Below are 13,598 nucleotides of genomic sequence, written 5' to 3' on the forward strand. Positions count from 1 at the left end.
GACCCAATATCAGACCCTACGCTGGTGCAGTGGGGTCCTGGGTTCCTCCTGGTGTACGACAATGCCCGGCCTCATGTAGCGAGAGTATGCAGGCAGTTCTTGGAGGATGGATTGAATGGTCCCCCACGCTCGCCTGACCTAAATCCAATTAAACACCTCTGGGATGTCACATCTCAGTCCATCCGATGCCTCCAGGTTGCACCTCAGACTGTCCAGGAGCTCAGTGATGCTCTGGTCCAGATCTGGGAGGAAATACCCCAGGACACCATCAGTCGTCTCATTAGGAGCAGTGTTGTCAGGCATGCATACAAGCACATGGGGGCCATACAAACTACAGAGTACCATTTTGAGTTGCTGCAATGAAATTTCAGCAAAATGAACTAGCCTGCTGCATCATTTTTTCACTTTGATTTCGACTTTGATGGAAATGAAGATTATCAGCCTACAGAGGACTGAATTGAAACGGTGGGGCATTCTTACGTTCCTAACACATTACCCAGTCCATATCAGTATAGATATCCAGCAGGAGATTTTTCCCCATTGAGATCTGATGTGTTTTCAAAGTGTTCCTTTAATTTTTTTGAGCAATGTATAAGTGGAGGTCAATTGTGTTCTGGTGAGTGCGCCCGAAAGTGAATATATTTACTTTTCACTGTTTTATTTTTTATTAATATGTTACTATAAGCCTAGTTAATAAAAAAGAAAAAAATAATTTTCTTTGATCGCAATTCTGATCACATTAGAATAAAAAGTGTTCCAATTCTAAAGTGAGCATTTAATAAAATTACATGACCACACTGATTATTTTTTTAGGAGGGTGAAACATTCTGCTCCCCATTTAATTGCACAGTTCGATGTAATGAATCATTGCAAACTATTAAAAATATAGATGGCTAAATGCACCTGTAGGGACCATTGTACAGCACAGTCCATGATACAGACATCCCAAGTACTAGCAAACACTCAGACACAGCTGTACCTGTCAGTCCATTCTTGCTGGTGTTCAGTAAAGTGGCTCGTTTAATGCTCACAGCATGTCCTACTATCCTTGAGGTACATTCTTCACTATCATTGTCTGGAAAAGGTATTCGCCTTGGCTGGAAACACTGCAGTCGACACGACCTAATATTGCTTAGGATCTCAGATAGAGACAGTCTGTTTTCACAATGTCTATCGGAAGCATTGGTCCGTGAGTTATCGGGAGGGGGCTGTGCAACTTGGGAAGAGCTTGAAGAACTAGACAACATTTCAGGGTCCAGCTGCTTTAGGATGGGGTCGTGGGGTGTGGATAGTCGGTCCATTATAACCCTGTAGTCAGAGGGGAGCAAAAACCAATGATTACTATATGGTCTGTCATCACTGAAAGGTAACCACCAAAATTATGTTAAAAATATAATGAAATTAGCAAATAAGGTTTCTTAATATTGTTTAATTAAAGCATAAAAAAAAAAAAAAAAAACCCCACAACAGTGTTGGCAAAATAAAACCTAAAAATAAACATGCACGGTACTAAAGAAAAAAAAAAAAAAAAGTAAAATGTGAAATGATGTACCTTCCACCTCGGCCAAACCGTCTCCTTGCGAACCCTATACATCTTCGAGGGATCGTGAGAGTAGTGAGGCAATGCCTATACCGAAGTCTAGCCAATGCTGACTGATCTGTGTTTTCTGAAGTATCGTCCATTTGGTCCAATCGAGGCTATAAATCACAAACACTTCTTTTTAGAAATGCTGAAGTTGCACTTCATGGTCAAAATGAAAAATATTTCTATCTTGCTCGGTCTAACAGGACCCTTTTCCACTTAAGCACACAAAAACCTAATATCTCCGAATGTTATTCTTCGTTCCACCCCCTATTTCCCCAATTCTATCCTACAAAATTGCAGACTGTGTTTATGACAATGCTGACATTACTCTGATGGTTAACACGGTACCCACAAACAAAGAGCAGGTCATTCCAGCTGGATCAGGAAATAATCCAACGTCTATGATCACACTTCAACTTTTTGTGTATACCTCATTCCCCAGTATGGATTGTTCAAGATAATCTTCATTATTCTAACATTGTGGTATCAGGCTTCTTTGCCAAGTACAAAAATAGACACCTTGCCAATATGAGTATACATGTTTATGCCACAATCAGGGGAAGGAGGGGGTGGAGGATGCAAATTCAGTGGCTGAATCCTATGACCGCTATCTCAAGTCTATGGGTACCTTTAATTCAAACAGGAAGAACTTTACATTCCAGTCTCGCTATTGAGTGGACAGGGATTCCATTATTTTATTGAGAGCAGGTGGTAAAGCACACATTGGAATCCCTATGTAACAATTGTCATGCAACTTTTAACATTTCTAAAAACAGGGGTGTCCAACCTTTTGGCTTTCCTGGGCAACTTTGGAAGAATAATAATTTTCTTGGGCCACACACAAAATACACTAACAATACGGACAGCGGATGAGCAGAAAGTCGGCCAAATCACAAGATAGGATCATGGATATAGATAATGTACCAGAGTAATAAAACTTCATTTTTTTGGAATTAATTTTTTATTGTAAAATAGGGCAACAGAAAACTAGTGCGATATTTGACACCGCTTTTGATTACCACATCAATATCTGGTTTGATGGATGTAGTAGCATTTCTCAATGAATTCTCAAGGTGCTCATCATATTTTGGCTCCAATTTTGCCCTTTATGTGCTTCATCCTTGAAAATAGTTGCTCACAAATATAGGTGCTGTAGATAATTAAGGATATGAATAATAAGGCACGATTGCAAAGAGTGGAATATTTTTCTTTGGGAAGATAAAACTTTTAAAGAGTCCAGTAAAGAGACACTGTCAAATTTTTCTTTGGCTGCACATGTACGCCAAGTTTAAACGCATTTTTATAAAAGCAAAAAAAAACCAACAAAAATAAAAAAACACCCAAAACCACACATTAAGCAAATTTACGATTCTGTGTTGGGCCGCATTCATTGGGGTCTTTGGGTACGTGCAGCCCTTGGGTCGTAGGTTGGACAGCCCTGTTCTAAGGAGTGAGAGGGATGCAGAGGGGCAAAGCTACCAACTAAAAGTGTAAATCACTGAAATAGTATTGAGAAAATAGAGACAAATTCCTACACAAGATAAACCAAAACAGACAATAAACAAATTGCACACAGTCTAAGAAGTTAAATAGTTTTAATATACAAGAGCCCAAGCTAGGAAACCAACATAGCCAGCAGTGTCTAAATGTAGCCAACAGACAAACGTTTTAAGAATGAAACCTATGTGCACCCAAGCATTGTGTTCACATGGGAAATACTGAACAAAACAGCACAATTTTTAGTCTTACGGCATAATACTGGCATCCAGTTCTTCTCCTGAAGGCATAGGGGCCATCGGGGTCATTATCTTCCTCCAGCTCAGACACCGGAGAAGGTACCTGGAGATAATAAACAAGGCTTTATTAAATGGTACTCCTCTTCTGAGACCCCGGTGGTCCCTTGATATTTCAGCTGCAAAACAAACCTGTGGAAACTCTTCATCGTCAGAGCTGTGGAAGTCATATTGTTTGATATCACTCTTGTTAATTACTGGCAATGGCTCTGAGGCGGGCTGGGGCAGAGGGGTCACAACTGAATCTGCTTTTGGCTTCTTTGGGTACTTCTTTTTTAGCCGAACAATATCCAAAGTTTCTTCTTTGACAGATGAGTGATGAATATTCTGCAACACACAAATACTATTACTTAGAAAGTACCTCACCAAGGCCCCGCACAGTAAAAGCTATGGAAAGCTTTCAGTGACTGCAGACGTGTAACAGAAGATGGTCAAAAAAACTAGGTGCATACTACAAGAGACTGCAGACCTCTCTCAAGAGATCAAAAATAAATAAATGTAAAAAGGGATTAACAGTCCAAAAAAAAACAAAACAAAGAATGTAACAATGAAATAAAAAACTTTTAACTACAATACAATCTGAAGAAAATTTTTCCATCACTGGCCCGCGTAAGCACCTATGTAAGGGAATCACAGACAACAGTCTGCAGAGGCCCCAAGGGTAGCTGGCTGCGCACCAGGGAACTAGACAATTCGTATAATTAAAAAAAAAAAACAGACAAAAAGACAATATTGTAATTAAACTACCGTATATAAAATAAAGTGACCCCTGAAAACAAGAGACATTGAAAATGCAATTCTCCTGCCTATACCAACCTCTGCAATAGTGTGTGAAAAAAAAAGTCAGCTTAAAATCCTGCAGCCATCACATCTAAGAATTGGTAAGCAGCAATATAATGTTTGCTTTTGGGTTTAATACCACTTGCCCTCCAGAAGATTTACCCCCCCTTCCTGACCAGGCCATTTTTTGTGATACAGCATTGCGTTATTTTAACTGACAATTGCGCAGTCATGCAACGTTGTACATAAATGAAATTTGTCCTTTTTTTGCCCACAAATTGAGCTTTCAGTGGTATTTGATCACTTGTGTGCTTTTTATTTTTTGTTCTGTAAAAATAATGAAGAAAAAAAAAAATTAATGTTTGCTATAAAACATCCAGTAATAAAAAAAAAATAAAAATAAAAAATATATAAACATCTTCACAAAATTTTAGGTCAAAATGTATTCTGCTACACGTTTTTGCTATTAAAAAAAAAAAAAAAAAAAAAGAAATTCACAATACGTGTAAATTAATTGGTTTATGTCAATGTTAGAGCTACAAATGGCAGTATACATACTGGAATTATTATGTTTTTGGTTTTTTTTACTAGTAGTGGTGGCGATCAGCGACTTATAGCGGGACTGCTGCGGGTATTCTGACACTGGGGGGGGGGGACTGACTGCCACTGACATCCCCAGCAACACGAATACAGTGATCAATGCCAATAAAAAACACTGACACTGGTTAGGAATGGGTTAACATCTGGGGCAATCAAAGGGTTAACAAATTTTACCAAAATCCAGATTTCCCCACATTCTTAGAATAAGGAAGGCTCCAAAGTACCATTTTATACAATACCTTTGCTTTGCATTCTGGAACTCTGTGATGGTTCCCATTGTGTAGTAATGTCGGAATGGGATGAGCTTCCTTCTCAATTTTCGGAATTTTAATTTCATTCAATATTTCACCACCAAAGTCACCCAAATTGTACCTTTATGAGAAAGGAGTAAAAAAAGTGTTTTAAAGAAAGGTTTTTAAAACAGAACAGAGCCCAAGCTTAGGGACATGTGCATGGCTGGTTACAATGCATATCTAGAACCCTGTCCAAGGCACTGAAGTAAAAAAGGTAATAAAATGTCATTCTTACTTTATGTTGTTCAAAAAGAACAATGTGTACCCTAATCAATTCAAGAAGAGAAACCCTGCAGCTGTCAGAACAGTTCAAAGGATGGTAACTTTATTTATCCAGATAACAGAGTCCTTCCCTGCCTGGGTCCTCCTTTTCTGACAAATTTCACTCACACCACTACAGCATAGCCTATACTTTTGCCAATGTTCTTCTCTGAAACAGAGGCCTTTGCTAACTAAAGCCAGGCCAAGACTTCTTCACACCAAAATAAAAACAAACAATCTCTGTATTACCATCAGTTTCCCTAGACATGCCTAACAGTGATGTCCAAGCCCCCTCTCATTCTAGCATGCCACAATCATCTGGCAGAAAGTGAATGTGTACAGATTAAAGAAAGTCAAATTTTAATACTCATTACTATAATGCTGCACAAGCACTTCTACAAAATGACATTTTACAAGATAGGTCTGATGTTAAAGTGTTACTACACCCAAGACTCTGCATTCACTATATCTGGTCTCCCACATTACACACAACATAGAAATGCAATTATTTTAGTAAATATAAACTGCTAAATACCTTTTTCTCATCAGCAGTATATAGCAATCTTGTGAATTTTATCAGTGTCCAGACAAGCACAGGTTAAAGCTTGTAGGAGGAGTTTTAATTTTCCTCTGACAGTGCTATGAGGCTGCATTACCCTGGCCCTCTGTCTGGACAGTGCGGATTGGCCCTGTGCTGATCACATGCACCCTTTCCAAAAAAAAAAAACCTCTAGCAATACACAGCAGACCGAGCATGTGCAGAGTGCCTCCTAGAGATCTGTACTAGCAGCAGATGGATTGGGGACTGTGGAAGAAGAGGAGGATCAAACATCCTTTTTACATAATGGATTAACCCCTTAGGTTCAACAATGATCACAAGCATGCTTTGCTGCACATACAGAGTGATTTTACTATTTGTTTGTTCAGTAATGACATTTGTTAATAAATGATCATTGTTTGACAGGTACATTAGAATGGTCCTCTATTATCTTACCCATAACCAAGAAAAACGTACACTTCTAGCAAACCTAAAGCCTTTTATTGATAGAAAACCACACATGTATCTCACCTCTTCTCCACTACTTCCAACGTTAAATGCAGTAATTCCCGTTTCGTCTTTTCTCTTCGTTTGATCATTTCTAAAATGGTTATGGCTCGGCTAAACTCCCTTCGTAACTTCAACATCTTCTCGTAAGATGCTTCATCATTCTTACGATTCTAGAGAAGTTTCAGGAAAAGGCATATTTAAAATGAAATATTAGGAATTCATTTCATGAAATACTGTATGGGTTCATAACTGTTCTAAGTCATAGTTTGAGGAACTGCAAAAACGATGGTTGAATCTATTCACTGAGCAGTAAATAAATAAATCATCATCGTGTATTCCCTCATCCCTCTTCTAACCATTGGTCTTCTGTACATTTTCATATCAGCTACAAAGAAGCTGAAATCAACATCTGTCTCTCCACAATCCTTGACAGTTAAGGTATTTCTCTGTTCAGTCTGAAGCTTATTGGTCCTTATGTAAAACACACAGGATTTAATTTGAAAAAATAAACTGTAAAACGGGACAAAAGCTAACTTCACATCTATAGGCATTCTGAGAGAAACCTATCAAATCGATGAACGCATAAGATATTACTGTATTCAGGGGAAAAAAAAAAGTGATTTGTGATTTCATTTACAGATACTAATTGCAGATAAAGAAATAGGCCAGTAGGTGGCGACTCAAAACAAGGGAAATTAGCTGTCCAGAGGCCAATGTACAACTTTAACTTGCAAAATAGACAAATACTAGAAAATAGGTTACATGTAGTGCAGATTTGGTCTCCTCTGTCCTAGCAGAATAGGCATCTTCTGACAGTTACAGACATGCTGCTATCAAGCATGCAGGCAGCTCTGGATTTTCTGATTCAAGTGTCATGGATGTATCATTTTAAATGGTCATTTGTAAATATTTTTTTAAACAGCAATAAAGAAAATAAAAAATGATTTATAAAAACGGACATAAAGCCAGAAAAAAAAACCCAATTTACAGCGGAGGAAGATCATTGCACTAACATTGAACGAAAACTAACAAAATCAACAATATAATGGAAAATAGTGGAGTTTTCTTAAATCTGACTGAAATAATGGAAATATACTTCAAAGTTGAACTTTTCTGCTTTTGGGGTGGATGGGCTGTTGACTCAATACGCATGTACACTTATCCTCTAGTGTGCCTTCTTCTAGCAAATCAACATCAGCCAATGACAACTTCAGCTTGTCATTTTCCAGGTCTAGTGTGTTCAGGCCCTGGGCAGCCACTGATTATGTAACCAGCGCTCATTGTCCCAGTTTACAGAAGCTGGGAATATGTCAAGGATGTACAAAAAATAAACTACTTGGGGAAAGAGGAGAGGTCTTTTTGGCATGAATGCCTTTATTTTTTTTTTTTTTTTTCACAACTGGAAGTCAGTTGTATTTTTAAAGGGAATAAGTTTAATTTTCAGTTAATCACACACAACCATTTAGCCTAGTCCATCTTTAAAATAAAATAAAAACTTAGGCAAGATCTAATGTAAACCATTTTAATTAGAGATCAAGCAATTACCTTTCGCGTTTGCATCTTCTCAGTTCTACGCCGGAATGCGACATACGGATCGTTGTTAGTAGATCCGTCACGTTTCTCTTGTTTGATTTGGGGAATGAGGGAGGGCCCCCTGCAGTTTTTCCGCTTTCTTACCCAGTAGTCATACACAGATTTGATAAGGTAATCATCCTCATTTAGCAGCAATTTTGCTTCCTGAAGAGTGACAAGCTGCAATACACCAAATCACCTGGTTACTAAACAACATATATTTACTACGAGGTGCAGGTTCTTTCATAAATAGGTTGACCGATTATGAACATTTTTTAGTTCATAAGATTTTAATGGAAGAGGTGTATGCCAAAATGCAGTAAAGGCTTGTACTGAGCCATAAGGATGAAAGGGTCGAGCCATAATGACTGGTCCAGATAAGAATTTTTATTTCTCCCAAAAAAGGGTATATTATCAAGAAAAGTTGACAGGCTTTTATTTGGACAAAAAAAAAAAAAGCACCATACTTTACTACAAGACAAGGTCTGTCATGATGAAAACTGGCTCTGCAGTATATGACGACTAGTATCCAGTATGTGTGACCTTGGCTGTATCAGGAATTCTAAATAAATGGCATCCCAAAGCAAAGGATGGTGGGTTACTGTGTGCTGTTGTTCATTGAACTAAGCGTTACCACAAAACAACACTGTCAGGACACCCTGAGGTGTCTTAGTATCAGCTGTATTTATTTGGGTCTTGCCTGACTAATGGGATTTGTCCAGCCTTGGAAATTCCAACAAAAGACAAAGCCATATTGTCCTAATCAATACCATGCACTAAGAAAACACACATACCTGGTTGGAGCTTGCCTTTTCCAGCCGATCAATCATAATTTCAAACTGCAGTGGTTTAAGTTCCATTTTCCTGTTGAGCCGATTAATCAATGTCTCATCTTCAGAGTCCATATCATAATCTGGCTGCTCATTGTCCAGATTAAATGCTATAAAAGACAACAAATAATATGAATTCATCAGTAAGGCGCTAAGTGCAAAGTACAATTTAACATGGATAGGCAAATAATTAAAGTGTTACTAAACCCAGGACCCTGCACTCATATCTGGTCTCCCACAGTACACACAACATGGAAATGCAATTATTTTAGTAAATATAAACTAAATACCTTTTCTCATCAGCAGTATATAGCAATTATGTGACTTATATCAGTGTCCAGTTGAGCACTGGTTAAAGCTTGTAGGAGGAGTTTTCATTCTCCTTTGACTGCCCTATGAGGTCTCACAATCCCTGTCCCTCTGTCTGAACCCCTTCGGTTCCACAGAGAGTATAACAAGCATGCTTTACTGCATATACAGACTGATTTTACTGTTGTGGGTTTAGTAACACTTTAAATACACTGCTCAAAAAAATGAAAGGAACACTTTGAAAACACATCGGATCTCAATGGGGAACAATTTCATGCTGGATATCTATACTGATATGGACTGGGTAATGTGTTAGGAAAGTAAGGATGCCCCATCGTTTGTGGGTTGATTTTCATTTCCATCAGAGGACTGAGTTCAAAGACACCCGGAAAATCAAAGTGAAAAAAATGATGCAGCAGGCTAGTCTATTTTGATGAAATTTAATTGCAGCAATTCAAAATAATACTCCGTAGTCTGTATGGCGCCCATGTGCTTGTAGACATGCCTGACAACATCGGGGGGTGCTCCTAATGAGACAACAAATGGTGTCCTAGGGTATTTCCTCCCAGATCTGGACCAGGGCATCATTGAGCTCCTGGACAGTCTGAGGTGCAACCTGGTGCGTCGGATGGACCGAAACATGATATCCCAGAGGTGTGCTATTGGATTTAGGTCAGGCGAGCGTGGGGGCCATTTATTGGGATCAATTCCTTCATCCTCCAGGAACTGCCTGCATACTCTCACCACATGAGGCCGGGCATTGTCGTGCCCCAGGAGGAACCCAGGACCCACTGCACCAGTGTAGGATCTGACAATGGGACCAAGGATTTCATTCCGATACCTAACGGCAGTCAGGGTGCGATTGTCTATCCTGTAGAGGTCTGTGTGTCCCTCCATGGATATGCCTCCCTAGGCCATCACTGACCCACCACCAAAACGGTCCTGCTGAATGTTAGAGGCAGCATAACGTTCTAAAAACCAAGAATATGAAGCGAGCGCTTACTGTAGCAGCTGATGCACCAAAAAAGTAACTACAAACTTTCTCAAATAAACAGATCATAAAACGTAGTGTAGAGCTAAACAAGTAAATGCCGATATAATGTCTAAGTTAGAATATAAGTGACCAACCAATCATAAATATAAATTCAATATACAATATTGTGTCCGGAATTAACCAGATGGTGGTAGTTATCCCCACTGGTGAACGATGGACAGATTCTATATATCTCCCCGTGTGCATAAATCTGGAAATCCGGTGACGTGCGATCAAAATGGATATGGAAAGATTGCCCACTCACCGGAAGTGCAATCTTAATGCGCAAAGATAAGATAAACCAGGATCGGGGGGTTCCCTTGACGGTACAGCCTGGAGCAGGATCCTCTCCTCTGCAGATACAGGTAATAGAGATATCCCTCCTAAACGCCCTGGAACGGGTAAACTGTAGTGGGGCCTGGTCACTGGTTCCCTCCTCTAATCCTGGTGGTGCACCTGGGGTCCTATACATCTCTGGCGGTCCTAGACATAGTCCTGACCCCAAATACAGTATATCGCTTCTGAACCAGCATCTCAGTTGGATGTACACAGATGGAATACAATAGGGATATCTACGCAGGATTTTGCTGGCAAACAGATCCTGTCTTGGCTCTGGCACAGGATGGTCCCAGCAGCCCCAGCAGCAGTAATATGGTAACATGGGGTGTAGCTGGTGTGCATGCATTACCTGCCTCCATACACCTTCCTGCCTGCTCATCACAGCCACAGAGCTCAAGCCTGCCCTTCCTGCTGGATCCCAGGGGGCTGCTGGGACCATCCTGTGCCAGAGCCAAGACAAGATCTGTTGGCCAGCAAAATCCTGCGTAGATATCCCTATTGTATTCCACCTGTGTACATCCAACTGAGATGCTGGTTCAGAAGCAATATACTGTATTTGGGGTCAGGACTATGTCTAGGACCGGCAGAGATGTATAGGACCCCAGGTGCACCACCAGGATTAGAGGGAACCAGTGACCAGACCCCACTACAGTTTACCCGTTCCAGGGAGTTTAGGAGGGATATCTCTATTACCTGTATCTGCAGAGGAGAGGATCCTGCTCCAGGCTGTACCGTCAAGGGAACCCCCCGCTCCTGGTTTATCTTATCTTTGCGCATTAAGATTGCGCATCCGGTGAGTGGGCAAACTTTCCATACCCATTTTGATCGCACGTCACCGGATTTCCAGATTTATGCACACGGGGAGATATATAGAATTTGTCCATCGTTCACCAGTGGGGATAACTACCACCATCTGAATGGTTAATTCCAGACACAATATTGTATATTCAATTTTATATTTATGATTGGTTGGTCACTTATAGTCTAACTTAGACATTATACTGGCATTTATTTAGCGCTGCACTAGGTTTATGATCAGCATAACGTTCTCAATGGCTTCTCTAGACCCTTTCACGTCTGTCACATGTGCTCAGGGTGAACCTGTTCTCATCTGTGAAAAGCACAGAGTGCCAGTGGCAGACCTGCCAATTCTGGTGTTCAATGGCAAATGCTAATTTAGCTCTATGGTGCCGGGCAGTGAGCACAGGGCCCACTAGAGGACGTTGGGCACTCAGGCCACCCTCATGAAGTCTGTTTCTGATTGTTTGGTCAGAAACATTCACACCAGTGACCTGCTGGGGTTCATTTTGTAGAGCTCTGGCAGTACTCATCCTGTTCCTCCTTGCACAAAGGAGCAGATATCGGTCCTGCTGATGGGTTAAGGACCTACGGCCCTGTCCAGCTCTCCTAGAGTAACTGCCTGTCTCTTCCAATTTCCTCCATGCTCATGACTGTGCTGGGAGACACAGCAAACCTTCCGGCAATGGCACGTATTGATGTGCCATCCTGTGCAACCTCTGTAGGGTCCAGGTATCAAAATAAGATGAGGAAAAAAAAATGATGTAGCGCTACTCAAAAGCAATAAATCACATATCCTGAACCAATAAATGCATAATATAAATAAATGTGAAAACCATACATAAACAGACACAAAGTGCAAATAACATAAAGGTGACCTGATCCACATGGGATCTTCAAATGTCTGACAGTGACCTGATCCTCAACGGACCCAGAAGTGGGCAAAGTGAATGGTAAACCACCACATTGATGGTAATAACAGAAACATCAGAAACATGTGAGCCAATACTTACAAGTATGGTACAGAAGTGAATAGATCCTAAGTGGGATCTAGAGTGCTGGTGGATAGTAAAATTAAAAAATAAACTAGTCCACACTGGGACTGATAAGGGATTTGTCCAGAAATTAGGACTCAAATCAAGGAAAACCGCATAAACATGCAAGTGAATATCTCTGCAAAACCAAATGTGCGTAAACACTACATAAGGAAAATAATCCACCCCAAACACTAAATCATGTTTCCAGACAAAAAGTATATAAAATCAAATATCAGATGAACAAAAAATGATGAATGGATAAATGCAAAAGTGAAAATGTTAGTGTGACTTTATAGGATATGAACATGCAACATAAACGCATGACAACACAAAATGTGAAAAAGTCCAAACTGGTGCTAACACCACCAAGAAATCCAAAAAAGACACTCGTGACTGTGGATGGTGAATGTGGGTAACCACAGAAAGGTATCCGTAAGTAGCTGAATTAGCTGCTCACCTCTTTGCTTCGACCCGCAGGGGTCAAAACACTTTTAGGATCACAAAACTGGATCCTCCATGTATATGCTTCCTCTGTTACTGCGTACCTCTCCCCGCAATGATCTCCCTCTCAGGGATGAGCGTATTGGTGGCGATATCCTCTCCAGGTATAGAGGTAGGGTGTGAGCCAATATCTCAGTAAAAAACATAGGTAGAGCTTCCCATAGTGTATTACCTTTTATTGTATTCAAAAGTAAGCAAAGTATTCCAAGTTTTGTACTCACAGTATTATACTTGCTCAACAAGCATTTAGAATCTGTATATTGAATACAATAAAAGTCAGAAAAGTGCAAAAAAAATAAATAAATTTCAGAAAAGAGAAGTAGGGAAAAACGTCAGTGGCCTCCCACCCGTAAAACCATTCCTGTTTTGGGGGTTGTCTCACGGTTGCCCATCTAATTTTTTAATTAACTACAAAGCAGCTGAAACTGATTAACAACCCCCTCTGCTACTTAACCCACCAGATTTAATTGACTTTATGCTATACTCTGATTAAAAAGTGTTACTTTCATTTTTTTTGAGTAGATTTTATTCACAGATTATGTAATATTTATAACTGTTTGATATAACAAAACTATAATATTAAGACTATTCTATTACTAGTTTGCATAGAGAAACACGAAGGCTACATTTACATTGGTGTAAAAATTTTACTTATCCTATTGCACACGTTTTTTCTACCACAAATGTTTCTGCTTAATGAACAGTAAATAGGCTCTAACATACCTTTCTTTACTTCACTCCATTGAAGACAAGTGACTTTTATTTTATAGTAGAATATTAACATTTTACTGGATTTTCAGCTGTTTAAAATTTTTTTGA

General features: G+C 39.7%; 1 protein-coding gene across 1 annotated transcript in view; it reads right to left on the reverse strand.

Moving 5' to 3' along the window:
* EPC2 (enhancer of polycomb 2) overlaps positions 1–13,598 on the reverse strand; it is a 70,100-nt gene that overhangs the window by 8,598 nt on the left and 47,904 nt on the right. The window contains exons 3-10 of the mRNA XM_089689372.1: positions 8,727–8,872; positions 7,906–8,112; positions 6,382–6,530; positions 4,998–5,130; positions 3,511–3,705; positions 3,335–3,424; positions 1,553–1,698; positions 980–1,308 (exon numbers count right to left, since the gene is read on the reverse strand). Coding sequence (XP_089545498.1) covers positions 980–1,308; positions 1,553–1,698; positions 3,335–3,424; positions 3,511–3,705; positions 4,998–5,130; positions 6,382–6,530; positions 7,906–8,112; positions 8,727–8,872 — 1,395 coding nt within the window. The remainder of the gene's footprint in view (positions 1–979; positions 1,309–1,552; positions 1,699–3,334; positions 3,425–3,510; positions 3,706–4,997; positions 5,131–6,381; positions 6,531–7,905; positions 8,113–8,726; positions 8,873–13,598) is intronic.

The sequence above is a fragment of the Staurois parvus genome, unplaced genomic scaffold (assembly GCF_062004578.1).
Source record: "Staurois parvus isolate SC_StPar_1 unplaced genomic scaffold, SC_StPar_1.0 ptg000471l, whole genome shotgun sequence".
NCBI lineage: Eukaryota > Metazoa > Chordata > Amphibia > Anura > Ranidae > Staurois > Staurois parvus.